The 17,593-nt window shown below is 38.8% G+C and overlaps 1 protein-coding gene across 1 annotated transcript in view; it reads left to right on the plus strand.

Annotated features, from left to right (window-relative positions):
* LOC119140611 (microtubule-associated protein 1B-like) overlaps positions 1-13,771 on the plus strand; it is a 96,524-nt gene extending 82,753 nt beyond the window's left edge. Inside the window, exons 5-7 of the mRNA XM_037372093.1 lie at positions 2,457-8,700; positions 10,941-11,179; positions 11,903-13,771. Coding sequence (XP_037227990.1) covers positions 2,457-8,700; positions 10,941-11,179; positions 11,903-12,058 — 6,639 coding nt within the window. The 3' untranslated portion in view covers positions 12,059-13,771. The remainder of the gene's footprint in view (positions 1-2,456; positions 8,701-10,940; positions 11,180-11,902) is intronic.
* The last annotated feature ends 3,822 nt before the right edge of the window (positions 13,772-17,593 follow it).

A 17,593-nucleotide genomic window follows, 5' to 3' on the forward strand; every position in this document is an offset into this window, starting at 1 on the left:
GGTGACAGGTCACCAGTGGTGTTCCTCAGCATTCAATTCTAGTACCATTTCTGTTCAATGTATTTATTAATGATCTGGATGCAGGAATGGAATGCACCGTTAGTAAATTTGCTGACAATACCAAACTGGGAGGTGCTGTTGACTCTGTTGAGGGACAAGAATCCTTGCAGAGATATCTAAATAGATTGGAGAATTAGGCAATCATCAATGGCATGAAATTTAACAATTCCATATGCCAAATACTGAAAGAAAGATAGAAAATATATATTTTCTGCTTTATTTAGGTATTGGCTGGATTATTTTTGTTTAGATAACAGCCACTGTATCTTTGTTACATTTTATTTTTGGTAAATGCTGAAAATAAATTATGTAATACAAAGAAAGGAGGCGACACATACACACACAGAAGCCCACAGAGATCTACTGCAATCAAACATCATTAATTTTTTATATATCAATTTCTTCTTCTGACTCTGCTTGTGGTCCAAGGCTTTCAAATTAATCAGCTGTAGCCTAATTTATATCATCTTTATAAAAACTGTTCCTATAGCTTGAACTAACAATTGAGTCTCTGCAAAGAAGTTGTGGTATTTTGCATGATCCTTTGTGGGCATATTTTGCACTGACATTTTATGTCTGAATTATTTCTTTAAAGTTCACATAATTTGGTGGTCTCTTTGTTAAGAGCAAATAGAAGAGAAATGGGCTACATTTAACCTAAATTCCTGTTAAAAAAAAAAAGTCAAATGAAAGTATCCGTGGAACTAGGAGAAGGTATAAACTATATCATACTTTTTCATGTTTGGGACCACAAAATATTGGTTTTTACTTCAGACTGGAAGAGAACAACAGCTCTTTTACTATGGCATAGTACATTTGTTTTCTGTGCCTATATTTCAGTAGCTGTTTTTGGTACTAGCATATTATCACAAACTGTCAAAATTAATGGAGTTATTCTAGATTTTCACTTTTGTAGTCCATGAGTTTAAAATCAAAATAAGGACATGACCATTGTTAACCTTAACACTTTTTTCTGGCTCTTTCTTTAGCTCTGAGTTTATATTTTGATTTTTATATATATGTATATCAAAAACTTTATAAATATATCATATATTGCATAATATGTTATAATATATATTTATATATTTATTTGTTGTGGTTTAACCCCAGCCATCAACTAAGCCCTACACAGACACTTGCTCACTTCCCCTTCCAGTGGGATGAGGGAGAGAATTGGAAGGGTAAAAGCAAGAAAACTCGTGGCTTGAGATAAAAGACAGTTTAATAGGGAAAGCAAAAGCCATGCACCCAAGCAAAGCAAATCAAGAAATTCATTCACTACTGCCCATCATCAGGCAGGTGTTCAGCCATCGCCAGGAAAGCAGGGCTCCATCATGAGTAATCGTGACTTGGGAAGACAAATGCCATTACTCTGAATGTCATCCCCCCCTTCCTTCCTTCCTTCTTCCCCCAGCTTTTATTGCTGAGCCTGATGTCATATGGTCTGGAATAGCCCTTTGGTCAGTTGGGGTCAGCTGTCCCAACTGTGTCCCCTCCTAACTTCTTGTGCATCCCCAGTCTACTCACTGGTGGGGTGGGGTGTGAAGCAGAAAAGGCCTTGACACTGTGTAAGCACAGCTGAGCAGTAACTAAAACATCCCTGTGTTATCAACACTTTCCAGCACAAATCCAAAACATAGTCCCATACTAGCTACTGTGAAGAAATTTAACTCTATCCCAGCCAAAACCAGCACAATAGAACATAGATAAATATATATCTCAATCTCACAAATACAAAACTTGAAACTGTTTGGATTTTTGATGCAATAAATCATTTCTTTGTATTCTGGAAAACTATCCTGCAGTCTGGGAGTCAGGAGCCAGCCTGCAAAAAGAGCTGTAGTAATACTGGTGTTATGGAATACATCCTGTGTGAGGAAAGGGTCAGGAATACAGCTGCCCCAGGAGGATGCTGACTACCTCTGGGCTGCAGTTATTCTCTGCCTGCTAAACAGATGTGCTGTTTCCCTTATATATTTGGCTGGCTCTTCTGGATGGGCAGGGGCAGCAGGGAGACTCATGAGTCAATGGCAGACATAGTTGCAGCTCTGTCAGCATTAGCCTTGTAGTCCTCATCCCCTCTATAAAAGCTTGTACTGTCCTCCTATAAAGGGTGGAGGAGGGAAGGGAGAAACTTGAGGTACTTTCCTCCTTTGGGCAATGTGGAAGGGACCTTTCCTCATAAGCTGCCCCTTTGTATTAAAAAAAAAAAAATACAGTAGTAAAATAATTGTGCTAACACGTTCCTTTAGCTTCTAGGATGGGTACTCAATAGTGCAGAAGCAAATGAAAAAGGTTTTATCTATCTGATCAGAAAATATTATGTTCTGACATTAATTGCCATTAAAAAAAATAATTTACATGCATCTTCTTGTGTTTTTGTTTTGCAACCCTAGATTGGTGAATTATTGAGCACCACACACCCTGCCAACAAAGCCAGCTTAACTCTTTTCTGCCCTGAGGAAGGAGATTGGAAAAATTCCAATCTTGACAGACACAACCTTCAAGAATTTATTAACATTAAACTCAACTCAGCTTCCATGCTGCCTGAAATGGAAGGACTCTCTGAATTCACAGAGTATCTGTCAGAATCAGTAGAAGTGCCATCACCCTTTGACATTTTGGAACCTCCAACTTCAAGCGGCTTCCTGAAACTCTCCAAACCCTGCTGTTATATTTTCCCAGGTGGAAGAGGAGACTCTGCGTTGTTTGCAGTGAATGGATTCAACATGCTTATCAATGGAGGATCTGAAAGAAATTCTTGCTTTTGGAAACTTATCCGGCACTTGGACAGGGTAGATTCCATTCTACTCACTCACATCGGAGATGATAACCTGCCAGGAATAAATAGCATGCTTCAGCGAAAGATAGCTGAATTAGAAGAGGAACAGTCCCAAGGATCTACTACCAACAGTGACTGGATGAAAAATCTGATCTCACCCGATTTAGGAGTTGTATTCCTTAATGTACCTGAGAACCTGAAGAACATGGATCCTAACTTTAGAGTTAAAAGGAGCATAGAAGAAGCTTGTTTTACTCTCCAATATTTAAATAAATTGTCTATGAAACCAGAACCTCTTTTCAGAAATGTAGGAAATACCATTGACCCCATCATTTTATTTCAGAAAATGGGAGTTGGCAAACTTGAGATGTATGTGCTTAATCCTGTCAAAAATAGCAAAGAGATGCAATATTTTATGCAACAGTGGAGTGGTACTAACAAAGATAAAGCTGAATTCCTGCTACCCAATGGCCAAGAACTAGACATTCCATTATCCTATTTCACCTCTGTCTCATCCCTGATTGTGTGGCATCCAGCGAATCCCGCAGAAAAAATAATACGAGTTCTGTTTCCTGGAAACAGCACCCAATATAACATTCTAGAAGGACTAGAAAAACTCAAACACTTAGACTTCCTTAAACAACCAATGGTTACACAAAAAGATCTAACTGGCAACACTGCTAGTCCAGCTGTGAAACAAACAAAGTTGAAACAACGAACAGACAGCAAGGAGAGTCTGAAGCCTGCTGCAAAGACATCAAGCAAGCCTGTTAGAACAGAACCTAAAGAAGAAACACCAGAGCCGGCAAAGCCTAGTCCAGGACCAGAAAAGCTTCATAAATTGGAAAGCAAAGAAAAAGTTCCAGTTAAAAAAGAGAAAACAGCAAAAGTGGAGACCAAACCTATAGTGGCAGAAAAAGATGTAACAAATAAAGAAGAACAATTAGTAAAATCTGAAACTCCTGAAAAACAATCTACAGATGTAAAACCAAAAGTGGCAAAGGAGAAGCCAGTGAAAAAGGAAGTCAAAACAAAACCTGAAGAAAAGAAAGAGGTTTTTAAAAAAGAGGAGAAAACACCCATCAAAAAAGAGGAGAAACCCAAAAAAGAAGAGATCAAGCAAGAAGTTAAAAAAGAGGTGAAAAAGGAAGAGAAGAAGGAAACTAAGAAGGAAGTAAAGAAAGACTCTCCACCAAAGGAAGTAAAGAAAGAAGGTAAAAAAGAAGAGAAGAAGGAAATTAAGAAGGAAGAAAAAGGAGCCAAAAAGGACATCAGAAAGGTTCCTAAAGAAACAAAGAAGACAGCTGCTCCTTCAACTGAAGTAAAAAAGCCAGCAGCAAAGCCCAAATCACAAAAGAAGGAGGAACCTGTTAAAAAAGAAGCAGTACCTGCTGGAAAACCAAAGGAAAAAGGAAAAGTTAAGACTGTGAAGAAGGAGATCAAAGTTAGTGGAGTGCAAGCTGCCCTTGCAGCAGTTGGAGCCACTGCCACAACTCTAGCAGCTGCAGAAATTACAGCTAGTGGAAAAGAACTTGAAGCGGAGCGATCCCTTATGTCTTCACCAGAGGATTTAACAAAGGATTTTGAGGAATTAAAAGCTGAAGAAGTAGAAACAATAAAAGAAACAAAACCTCAAGCTGCACTTATAGAGGATGAACTGAAACTCACTGGCACAGAACAAAAAGAGGCCTTTGAAGTCCAAAAAGAAAAATTAGATAATGAAGGACCTGCTGAGTCCTCTGATGAAGGTATAACTACCACAGAGGCTGAGGGAGAGTGTGAACAAACACCAGAAGAATTGGAACCTGTGGAAAAGCACAGGGTTGATGACAACGAAAAGTTTGAAGATGAGGGAACTGGCTTGGAAGAATCATATGAAGCAGGAGATTATGAGGAAAAGGCAGAAACAGAAGAAGCTGAAGAACCAGGTGAAGATGAGGAAGTAAAGACACCACTAGACACCACAAAACCATATATGGAGGAAGCAAGAAAAATGGAAGAGAGTTCAGAAGAAATAATGGCTGAAGTAGATGCTAACATTAAAGCTGAAAAATATATTGAAAAGGCAGATGATGTGGCATCAGATGAACAGGCTAAGGAAGACAGGGAAGAAGCAGTAGAAAAGGTAAAAACTGAAGAGACTGAAGAGGAGGAAGACAAAACAGAAGACAGAGATGAAGAGGAGACTGAAAAATTAGAAGCTGAAGAAGATTATGTGATGGCTGTGGTAGACAAAGCTGCAGAAGCTGGTAAAGTTGAAGATAAATATGGCCTACTCATAATTACACCAACAAAAAACTCAGAGCCTCAGTGTCCAGCAGTTGAACTGGCCTCTTCTATCCATAAGGAAACATTACCTGGTGGTTCAGAAAGTGAAGCCACTGTTTCTGATGAAGATACAGAAGATCAACCTGAGGAATTCACTGTTACTTCAGGTTATACACATTCTACCATTGAAATATCCAGTGAACCAACTCCAATGGATGAAATGTCTACGCCCCGAGATGTCATGAGTGATGAAACTAACAATGGGGAAAGTGAGTCACCTTCTCAAGAGTATATGAACATTACCAAGTATGAGACATCACTGTACTCTCAAGAATTTGCTAGACCTAAAATTTCTCCACTTCCAGATGCTTTTAATGGATTATCAGAAGGATCCAAAACAGAGGCCACAGAAGGTAAAGACTATAATGCCTCAGCTTCTACCATCTCACCACCTTCTTCATTAGAGGAAGACAAATTCTGCAAATCTGCATTCCAAGATGCATATTGGCAAAAGGGAAGTGAAATCCAAGGCACTGCCAAATTAGAAATTGAAGAACCCTATCCAGAAGATGGTGGAGAATGTAGCCCAGTCAAGAGTCCAGCTGAGAGTTTGTCCCCTCCATCACCCATTGCCAGAACACCACTGAGTGAACGTAGTGTGAATTTTTTGCTCACTCCCAATGAGATTAAGGTCTCGGCTGAGCCTGTCCCCATTGCTACATTGCCTGATGTACAACAAGAAGTTTCTGAAGAGCACTGTGCAAGCCCTGAAGATAAAATGTTAGAAGTAGCATCTCCCTCTCAGTCTGCTGCTGGTAGTGCTGGCCACACACCTTATTATCAGTCTCCCACTGATGAAAAATCCAGTCAGCTTCCCTCTGAAACCAGTGAAAAGTCAACAGAAACTCCTTTTAGCTTTGAACTCAGTGAAGTCAAAGATGAGTCTGCAAAACCCAGAATAAGCCCTATGGATGAGCCTGTGCCAGATTCAGAATCTCCTATTGAAAAGGTTCTCTCACCTCTACGGAGCTCACCACTGATAGGTCCAGAGACAACTTATGATACATTTTTGAGTGCTGATATAAAGTCTCCCACCAAAGATTATGGAAGTCCTTCTGGGGGAAAACCTGAAAAAGAAAAATCACCTGTTCAGATGAGCCCAGCTTCTGAAGCCAGCTCTGTGGGCCTTTTCCATGAAAAACAAGATGAAAAAAACATGGAGTTTATGGTAATTAAGGAAGGCTTCAGCCTAGAAAGGAAAACAGAGGATAAAGAACCCAGCAGCTCCCAGTCTTCACTGGTCATGGATGAGCGAAAAATAGCAGAACTCTCACCTAATCAAATAGATATTGGTCTGTTTGGTTCCTTAAAAGACGACACCAAAATGTCAATTTCTGAAGGTACTGTTTCTGACAAGTCTGCAACTCCAGTTGATGAGGTTGTAGCAGAAGACACCTATTCCCATATAGAAGGAGTAGTTTCTGTCTCTACAGCATCTGTTGCTACTAGTTCATTTCCAGAACCAACTACTGATGATGTTTCTCCTTCTTTGCATGCTGAGGTTGGATCTCCCCACTCTACTGAAGTTGATGATTCCCTTTCAGTGTCAGTTGTACAAACACCAACAACATTTCAGGAAACAGACATGTCTCCATCTAAGGAAGAGTGCCCAAGGCCTATGTCAATTTCTCCACCAGATTTCTCACCTAAAACCGCAAAATCAAGAACCCCGGTGCACAATCACAGATCTCCTGAGCAGTCAATTATGTCGGTAGAATTTGGTGAGGAGTCCCTCAAGCAGTCTTTAGCAATGGACTTTAGCAGGCAATCTCCAGAATATCCTACCATAGGCACTAGTATGCACCACATATCTGTAAATGGACCAACAGAAGTAGATTATAGCCCTTCAGAAATACATCAGCCTATTTTTGCACAGATTTCCCCTGTGGAACAGTCATCTTACTCTCAGGAGAAGGATATTTCTGAAATTATTTCAGTTTCTCAAACCGAAGCTTCATCCTCAACTTCATCAGCTCATACACCTTCCCAGTTAACTTCACCACTGCCAGAAGAAACTTTTTCAGGTGCTGTTCAACCCAGAGATATGTCACTACATTCTTCTTTTACCTCAGAAAAGGTGCAGAGCCTAGGACAAAAGATGTCACCAAAGTCTGACCTATCTCCATTAACTCCAAGGGAATCTTCTCTGTACTCTCCTAGTTTTCCAGATTCACCTCCCGGAATCACAGAAGCACTATCAGCTAGTCACAAATCTCTGTTGTCACTGCAAGTGTCCTCTGTCAAAGCATTTGGTTACCAAGAGTCCCTAACAAAGCACAGTCCAGAACCTTTAATCAGCCCGGAAAAAGAATATTCAGAGAAAATCAGCAGATCACCAGAAGAACTTAGTTATTCTTACAAGGCCACAGGGAAAACTACTAGGTCACCAGAGGTGATTAGCTACTCCTATAAGGCAGTTGCAAAATCTAGATCACCTGAGGCCACAGATTATTCTTATGAGATGACCAGGAAAACCATGAGGTCACCAGGAGTCACAGATTATTCCTATGAGATAACTGGAAAAACCACCAAATCACTTGAGGTCACAGATTATTCCTATGAGAGAATTAGGAAAGCTACCAGATCACCCAATGCTATGGATCACTCCTATGAGACAACAGGGAAAGCCACCAGCTCACCTGAAGCCACAGATTACTCATTTGAGACAACTGGGAAAACTACCAGGTCATCTGAAGCTACTAGCTATCCCTATGAAGAAAGTGCACATTTTACTCCAGGAAAATCGTTAGCAGAATACTGTCAAGATGTTGACTTATGCTTTGTGTCCTCCTGTGAATATAAACATCCTAAAACTGAACTTTCACCCTCATTTATCAACCCAAATCCCCTTGAGTGGTTTGCAAGTGAAGAACAGTTTCAAGATCAAGAGAAGCCATTAACTCAATCCGGAGGAGCCCAGCCACCTTCTGGGGGAAAGCAGCAAGGGCGGCAGTGTGACGAAACCCCTCCCACATCCATGAGTGAGTCTGCCCCATCTCAGACTGATTCAGATGTTCCTCCTGAGACTGAGGAATGCCCTTCCATCACTGCAGATGCTAACATTGACTCAGAAGATGAGTCAGAAACCATTCCGACAGACAAGACAATTGCGTACAAACAAATTGACCCGCCACCTGTCCCAATGCAGGATCACAGCCCTTCCCCTAGGCACCCTGATGTCTCTATGGTTGATCCAGAGACTTTGCCTACCGATCAGAATTTGGGTAAATCTTTGAAGAAGGACCTTAAAGAAAAGACAAAGACAAAAAAACAGGGTATTAAAACCAAGTCATCTTCTCCTGTTAAAAGAAGTGATGGTAAATCAAAACAAGTGGCTTCACCAAAGCCAGCTGTAAAAGAATCTTTAGACAAAATTTCCAAAACAGCTTCTCCAAAAAAGAAGGAGTCTGTGGAGAAGGCAACCAAAAATATCTCTTATCCAGAAGTAAAGTCTCAAGTCGAAGAGAAAGATAAGGACACCAAGAATACAGCAAATACAACGTTCAAGTCAGCAAAGACTGCAACCACAGGTAAAGACAGATAGGAGTTCCCTAATTATAAGATTTTCTTAATTGTTGAAGTGAAGTTAGGTTGTCTTTATATCATCTGAGAATGTAGTTTGTAGCAAACCCCCAAAGAAAGTCCATGTTTTAAATATAAATCTAGTGTGTTGGGGCCACATTTAAATGAATGAATCTGAGAAACTTGATGTGTCAGTTTGCTAAGATGTAAAGAATTAGAGAGTATGTCCAATATAAAGAACTTAATACTAGCTGTCTGTACTGTTAACCAGTAGAATTAAAAGTACCACTTTTGTAGGTGAAATGAAATCAGTAGTAAAATGAATCACTTTATTCACTGTAAGAATCATGTAGGCACAATGCTCTTAACATAAAATAATGCAATTTAATATTGTAAGAGGCAAAGGTACTATCAGACATTCAGTGCTTTTATTACTTTGCTGGATTAATTTTAAAAAGAGTGTTTTAAAAAATATTTAAAAGTAATAAATACTTTTAAAGTAAGAGCACTTTCAGTGAGCTGAGCATGTATAGCACATAATCCAGTTAAAGTCATATGCCATCAGTGATGACTAAACATACAGAAAATTAATGTCATTTTGAATTACTCTTGTGCATTCTAAGTAATAATAAAATATGAATTAGATTACTGAAGGAGGTATTGTGCTAATATGTTGTTTCTGGCAGATCTTGTTAGAGAGTATTTTGAGGCTACTTTGATTTTGCTGTTTTCAGGATTGATGTTCTAGTGAAAGCTTTTTACAAGGAGCAAGTCTAGGATTCAGTACAAGCAAACCAGCATTCAACTATCTGTAGCTTCCCCATTTTAAGCAGTCCACTGTTCCTTTCTTACACCACCATTAGCATGTCTCTGTTAGTAGATGCTTTTCAAAGCAGTACAGTTCCTCATGCTGTAAATTTCTCCAGCACTTTAGCTTTATATTGACGACTTCTTCCTTGAAGCATACTTTTCAGGTATATGCTAGAGCTGAAGACAAGGCTCTATTTGATAACGACATTTAAGTGTAAAATGTAATGTCTAATATTTTATCCAATGTTGGTATCCACAACTCAGAAAGATATATCACAGATTTTTTATGATGAAAGATGATAAAAGATTTTGTAACATACCCAATAGTTAAAAACACTCTAATTCAGGAAATCTTATCATATTATGATGTTTATTTGACATATTGCCCTATGATGAACAGCAAGTCACACTAGATAACTTTATGGACTTTCCTGGCTTTACATTATCTGATCCTAAATAAAGTGTATTGCTCAGATAATTTAGTTTACCAAACTTCATCCTCTTTCATCATGAGAAGGCAAATAAAACATAAATGGTGATCATCTGGATACAATTACTGGTTGAGTCCTTGTCAGGTCAGTTCAGACCATGATCCAGTGTGTAGCAAAATAAGCTTTTTTTGGTAGTATTTTTAATGTGTTTAAACTTTGAACTTCCTTTTGGCTGAACCTCTTCATAGAACAGATACTACACTATGTATCACAGCAAAAACATGCTTCCCTTTACTTTTTGTGATAAGTGGCTAGTTTGTGTATGCAAATAAGGATCCAGCAGGTAAACAAACACTTGTTCTCAGTTTCCTGAAGTAATTGCTTTAGGAATTTTAGGTTTTCCTAAGTTCCTCTTTGCCCCTCTTTCTGCTCACATGTAGTAGCTTCCTGATGCACCTGTAAAACAGTCTGAGCATATCAACAGCTACTATGTCTTGGTATGTGCTGATACCTCAAATCTCAGGACCACTTCTGCATGGCTTCCTGTGTGACCCTAGCTTTTATAATCATGTATACCTGACACTTTCAAAAAGCTATACTTCTTAACTTAGTAAATAATACTGCCATTTATTGAATGGTAATTCAGTAATCACAGCCCTGTGTAGTAATTGTTGGATAATAGTAGTATATTACTGGGAAAAGTTCAGTCAAATGTTGATTATGTGGTAGTGAGTTTTTATTGTATTATATACATAGTTACCTTTATTCCATTATTTTCCTCCCAGTACAATCATAACTGGCATACAACAAAGCTGGAATGTGTCATTAGATGTAGGAGGGTAATGCCATAAGTGTTTCAGGGGACATAGTACTACAACTGTAGCTATGTAATGCTTAACCAACACGAGCAATTTTAAGAATATAATCTCAGCAGTTATAATGGTAATTAATAAATGCATGTTTTAAAACAGCCTGTGATACATTCTTTTGATGTTTGATTTCCAAAGGACCTGGAAATAATAAGTCAGCAAAATCTATAGCGGTGCCTCCAGGACCTCCAGTGTATTTGGATCTGGTATACATTCCCAACCACAGCAATAGCAAGAATGTTGATGTTGAGTTTTTCAAGAGAGTGCGGTCATCCTACTATGTGGTGAGCGGGAATGATTCTGCAGCCGAGGAGCCAAGCAGGGCTGTTCTGGACTCCCTACTGGAGGGCAAGGCCCAGTGGGAGAGTAACATGCAGGTAAACTCTTCACTAGTATTTCTACCTGGAAATTTAATCTTCTCTGGGAAGCAACTACAGGAAGCCAGAACGCCTCTGGAGTGGACAGTGGCTGCTGGGGACAGGAGTTCCCAACCTGGGCACATTGTGATGTGAGAGGACACCCAAGGGAAGCACAGAGCTGCACCATACTCATCTGCTCCCCCATTTCTGGCCCTTATGATCTGTCTCTGGAGAATAAACCAGTTGGGAACTGGTTTACAGGGCCATTTGTCTATTTCATCTTGTTGCTATACCATATATGATCCATGTTTGGAAACCTTGCAGTTTGTAAGTAGGAAAGAAAAGTAAATGTTTCATGGTTTATATGGTAATCACATACACTTGTAAACTTCATGTGCCTTTCCAACATGATAAATAAGTAAACAAAATATTTGGCCATAATCTGAAGAGCTATCGGTGTAAACTATAGACTGCTACTTCTCAGGAAAATTACATCTCAGCATCTTAAAGAACCAAGGTTTTATTTTCATAAACGGTCTTTTTGATTACAGTTATTTTATCTTATCAACATGTTTATTTATTTCCTTTTATCCATCCATTTATTTAAGTATTTATTGCATGAAGATCCATTCTTTCTAAAAGGGAGTCATACTTGTTGGCCAAGACCTCTTACAAAGACATTTTTCTTATAATTTTTTTCTGTTGTCCGTACCTCAGGAGTTCTCCTATTTTGTGTTGCAGGTGACCTTAATCCCAACCCATGACTCAGAAGTGATGAGGGAATGGTACCAAGAGACCCATGAGAAACAGCAGGACCTCAACATCATGGTTTTAGCAAGCAGCAGCACTGTTGTTATGCAAGATGAATCTTTTCCCGCATGCAAGATTGAACTGTAAGAACAAGACCATGCACCACAAGATTTAACCTTTGTTTCCAGAAATTCTTCAGTTTTAAAACACCTTTTCTAAAAATTCAACCCATCTAGTTCAACTGCTGAACTGTATACCTGCAAAATGCTATACTGTATCATGGTGATGCAAGTCTAATATTTTTCAGTCTTTTCTGATTGCTAAAGGAAATAAGTGTTCCCATAGTAGGTTTCAAATTACTGCGAAAATACAGATCCAGTTTCATCTCCGATGAACATTTGGAAACCATGTACTAGCAACCCCAACTGACTTCTGCCAGGTAGAGGCATTTGCCCTCTAAAGAAACACAGAGAGAGAAAGAGAGAGGGGGATAGGAGGAGAAAGTAATAAATAGTTAGATCTCCAATAGTCTCATGGCAATAAATAGCTGTATTGCTTACTGCAATTTGTTTATGCACTCACATGAAAAGGTTTCTAAATTTGTATCAATCATCTAAGCTATCATAAAGGAGGTCCTTACTTTACAGAATTAAGTTAGCTAGAAAATAAGCAGTAGAATGTGGCTAGGAAGGGATGTACAACCTAAACACTCATTAGCAGATTTCCACTTTCATTTGAACTCCGCATACTGACATACCATAACAATTGTAGGCCAAATATGCACATGGTCTGAAACCCATTCAGAATTCTAAAACCTTTCTTTCATCATGCAGAATTGTTGGTATAAGGCATGCTCCCATTAAAAATCCACTCACTCCAGTCAGAACTGACCAGTCCACATGCTTAAACACCCATGTCCACTGTCAATTAATTGAAGCAAAATACCAAAGCAGTTGGGAGTACATACAGTAGACAATTTGCCTTAGAAAGTGACTTGAATGTACAAAGAAAATCGATGCACTTATTTTTTAATGTTGAGACAGAAAATTTATAAAACATCTGTGCAGGACCATAGTTACACCAGTAAAGAAGTGTGAGTGTGCATGTGTGGTACTAGAAGCTTATCTGACTGGTCAAACACCTTGGTGCTATGAATTACATATCTTAGTTCCGTGAACAATTCATTGATGCACCAGGACAGATCAACAAGGCAAGATCATTTTTTGGAAAGCTTCTTTTGTACTGTGGAAGCAAGATTGAAGTGGTGTCCAGTATCAGAGTTACAAAACTTAGTGAAACATTCAGGATGATGAAAAAGGTCTGTACAGTATTCAACCTTCCTTTGTCTTACCTTATTTGTTTAATTTAAGAGTAAATATGGGAAAAAATGTACAGGAACTTTTTAATTATTTTAGTGCTGTATAAACTTTTAATAGATTTTTAACAAGTTTTCTTTTACAGGAAAATGCAAAGAAAGGTGAAGGCAATATTTTTAGTAATTTTGTAAGATTAATAAGGTTGTTTAAGGTTCCAGTGAGAATGGATATTGACTTAAGATTTATTAAAAATACTCAACTGCCAATACCTTTTTGGGGGTGGGGGAGGGCCACCCTGATGGTAAAATTAACCTATTGATGATGACAGAAAATGGGATTTGAAATTTTGATTGCCTAATATTTACAAGGGTGTAGCCTACATTCTCAATCCTCACAAGAACTTGAAAAAAAAGATAGAATAAGCAATAAGCTAAAATAAGTTCCTTTCCTTTATCCTTGCCTTCCTTTCCTTTCCTTTCCTTTCCTTTCCTTTCCTTTCCTTTCCTTTCCTTTCCTTTCCTTTCCTTTCCTTTCCTTTCCTTTCCTTTCCTTTCCTTTCCTTTCCTTTCCTTTCCTTTCCTTTCCTTTCCCCCTTCCTTCTCTAGATTGCTTGCAGCAGAACAGCATGTAGAACAGTTCCATTATTTAAGACAGTTTGGATTTTTTAGTCTCAGAACTTTTATCCCAATAAAAAAATCTTGTTACATTATAGAAGGTTTGCAAATCTGAATTTAAATAAGGTGTAAAGGCCTCCAAAATGAAGATATGTGCTGGTCTGTTTGATTCACCATTATGGCCAGTATTAGGTTTCACAATATAGTGAACTATGACCTCATTTTATTTTCTTTACTTATAATTTATTTCAATTTTACATTGTTAGGATATTTTTGTGTAATAGATATATGTTTACACTCCTAATTTTTATGGGGGGGGTGGTTATGCTGCTTTAGGGCCCTTTAAATGTGGGCTCCTGTGGCCTATTTAATGCTGTGAATTACTGTTTGTCAATTGTGTGGGGGGGGTATTTATTTTTAATGTCTTCTTTTTTTAGGTATGTCTAGCAATGCTGTTTTATTTATGTTTATGCTATACCTTTTTAAGTCGTTAAGAATAACTTAGAATGACTATGGCAGAAAAGGCAGATGGAAATGTATTGTGAAAACAAGCGTGTTTGCTGGGCTCATAATCATGCACTTAAAATTGCTTTTGTAATACATAATCTTCAAAGTTATAGGCAAAATATTTTGCAGAACAGTTGTACTATTTCTACAACTGTCTACTTATAGGTCAGTCTTCATACTTTTTGAGTGGGTGGGAACAGATTTTCTGACGATATCTGAAATGGTTTGTACCTCTGCTTTGGTAGAAAATCTAAGTATGGCAGTGGTCTTGAGACTAATGTCACTTATGCCACTTTTGTGAATCAGGAGCAATTTCACTACAGTCAGGGAAGTTACAGTCATTTGGTCCTACTGTAAATGAGATCAGAATTAAACGTTAAATCTCCCCAAGTAAATTTGTGACAGCTCAAGTATTTGTTTTACTTTAAAAATAATAATAATTAGGCAGTTACAGCCAATCTTAAAATGTTCATTCATTTTTTGCTGCTACAAGAATATTAAAAACCCAGTCTGGCTATCCTGAGGTATTGTAAAGCCTGTTCTATCCATTCCCTTTTCAATGGTAATCATGCCTGTGTGTAACAAAGCATGAACTCCTCCATTAGCTCCTCATGCCCTTAATGTCTTTCTTGCCTGTGGAACTAATCTAACTATACTAATCTTAATACTACACAATTAGCTTAGTAACAGTCATCAAAACATACCGCATACATTAACGATGAGTGCTGTTGATCAGCATAGATTTCTAGGAGCATGGTTTGTTATTGATTATTTATAAAGATTCAACAGGACACTCAAATGATGGTATTACCCATAACAGCATCCCCAGTCATGATCTTTATGCTATTACTATATTGCTTCATAAAATTCAATGAAGAATTAACTTTAGAGATCACACCCCACTCCTGAACTTGGACAGGGCCTCTCTTGCATGTCTTTTCAATGCCCTGTGGTGGGCCTGACTTCATTGACCTCTACTTTTCACCCCATCTTTCATAGAATCCACTTTTGATTTTTTTATTATCTTACATAATGTGGTGAGTGGAGCTAACTGTGTATATGAATGGGTTCATATGAATTTTATGAGAGTTCTGGTACTCATTTACTAAGATTTAATGAATTTATTAATTGAATTTTCAATCCCTCCCACCACAAGCAAGTCAGCTCCAAAGAGCACTTACTGTGCATTTAGGACATTTCTGTCATATGCTTCTTTTTGTTCATCTGTTGCAAGAGGTTACTTGCTCAGTAATGATGTTTTGAGGGGAAATAGTAATTTTGTTGGTCTGGATTTATTAGCAAGAGAAAAAGTATAATGTTTACACTTGTAAGAAACTGTAAGCTTTCATCTTTTCACTTAATTGAACAAAACACTAAAAGCAACTAGGGGTAAGAATTTCTTAGAATGCAATTATATTATTCACTTGGCTTAAAAATGTTTGCTATTTAAAATAAAAAAAGTATTTGTTGTGACTTTACAAAAAATCTAAAAAAAATAAGTAACTAAATAAAACAATGCCATAAAAATATTGAAATAAAAAAAAAAAGAAGCTTCTCTGCACTAGACTAGCTAGGAGCTCCAGATGGCAGAGCTACCTCTTCAAGACTGGGCTGTGATCACAACTGTAAAAGAGGAAATCTGAAATATGCTTTCATGCATTTGCATGCAGCCATCATCTTCCAAACTATGGAAAGAAATAGTCTTGTTGCTGGCTGAGAAGCATCTCACACACCTCCTCTCTCTTGTTCTGAATGGTGTTTGTGTCAGTCTGCAGCTGTGTATGGTATTATGTCTTATAATCCTGCATCACTTCTATCCAGTCATATCTAATATAGAAAACTAGTTTCCAGTGAAAGTAATATGTAGTGCTTTTATGATATTTGTGTGCAATGTCCCCTCTTCCATTGAGGATATTTGATGTAAAGGAAACAAACTCAGTTCCACAATAAAATACAAAAGTGGTGTTGACATTTTTTGTCTTTGCCTATGTACATATTTGTAAGTTTTCCCTTTCCTTCAGTGATGATTACCTGAATATCATACAATCATAGAAATATTTAGGTTGGAAAAGACCTTTGAGATCATTGAGTCCAACTGTTAACCCAGGACTGCCAAGTCCTTTACTAAACCATGTCACTAAACACTGCATCTACATGTTTTTTAAACACCTCCAGGGATGGTGATTCCACCACCTCCCTGGGCAGCCTGTTCCAATGCTTCACCACCCTTTCAGTGAAGAAATTTTTCCTAATATTCAGTCTAAACCTCCCCTGGTGTAACTTGAGGCTGTTTCCTCTTGTCCTGTTGCTAGTTATCTGGGAGAAGAGACCTACCCTCCTTTCAAGTAGTTGTAGAGATCGATAAGGTCCCCTCTGAAGCCCTGAATATGGGCTTTTTCCTCAAAAGATCAACGACTATTTAAATGCTAGATAAGAACCAATCTTTATTTAGAAACTTAAAAATAAATGCTGAAGATTACTTTTATCTCTTGTGGTGTAAAACATTACCATGATCACAGAATGGTTAGGGTTGGAAGGGACCTCTGGAGATCACCTAGCCCAACCCCCTGCTAAAGCAGGTTCACCTAGAGCAAGTTGCACGGAATCGGCTCTGTGTGGGTTTTGAATGTCTCTAGAGAAGGCAACTCCACAACCTCTCTGGGCAGCCTGTAACCGTGGCTTCCTTTTGTTCTCATTTCTGTATCCCTCAGCAGCATGAGAAAACACCTCATTTTCAGTAAGTACACGTTCAAGGAGCTGTATCAGAAATGATACCCAATAAAGCTAGATCGCCGAGGCGGGCAGTTCCGGTGCCGACTGGATCGGCAGCAGAGTGCTCTAGCGCGGTGCACGGGGGGGAGGGGGAGGAAAGGGGAAGGTTCACAAACCGGGGAAAACTCAGGGGGAGCCGAGAGCCGTCCGGAGCCCGTAGCTCGCGCCACAGCGGCTGACGAAACCTAGGCGGGGCCAGGAGCAACGGCGGCCAAGACCCCCCATGTATGAAAGAAGCCGCTGGGGAGCGTTAGCGACCATGGCGTGGCGTGGCAGCTAGGGTGCTGTAGCTCTGCCGCCTCGATCTAGGAGCAATGATTTCCACCCAGCAGAAGGCTATTGCGGCGAATGAAGAGACGGGACGTAGCTTGATGCAAGCAAAATGTCGATTTATTGTACGCAATCACGAGTTTATATATGTTTTCAGAAGCTGCGCGCTTTAAACAGATTGTTTCTTTAAGCTAAGCATTACA

This window comes from Falco rusticolus, chromosome W, assembly GCF_015220075.1.
Source record: "Falco rusticolus isolate bFalRus1 chromosome W, bFalRus1.pri, whole genome shotgun sequence".
Classification (NCBI taxonomy): Eukaryota; Metazoa; Chordata; class Aves; order Falconiformes; family Falconidae; genus Falco; species Falco rusticolus.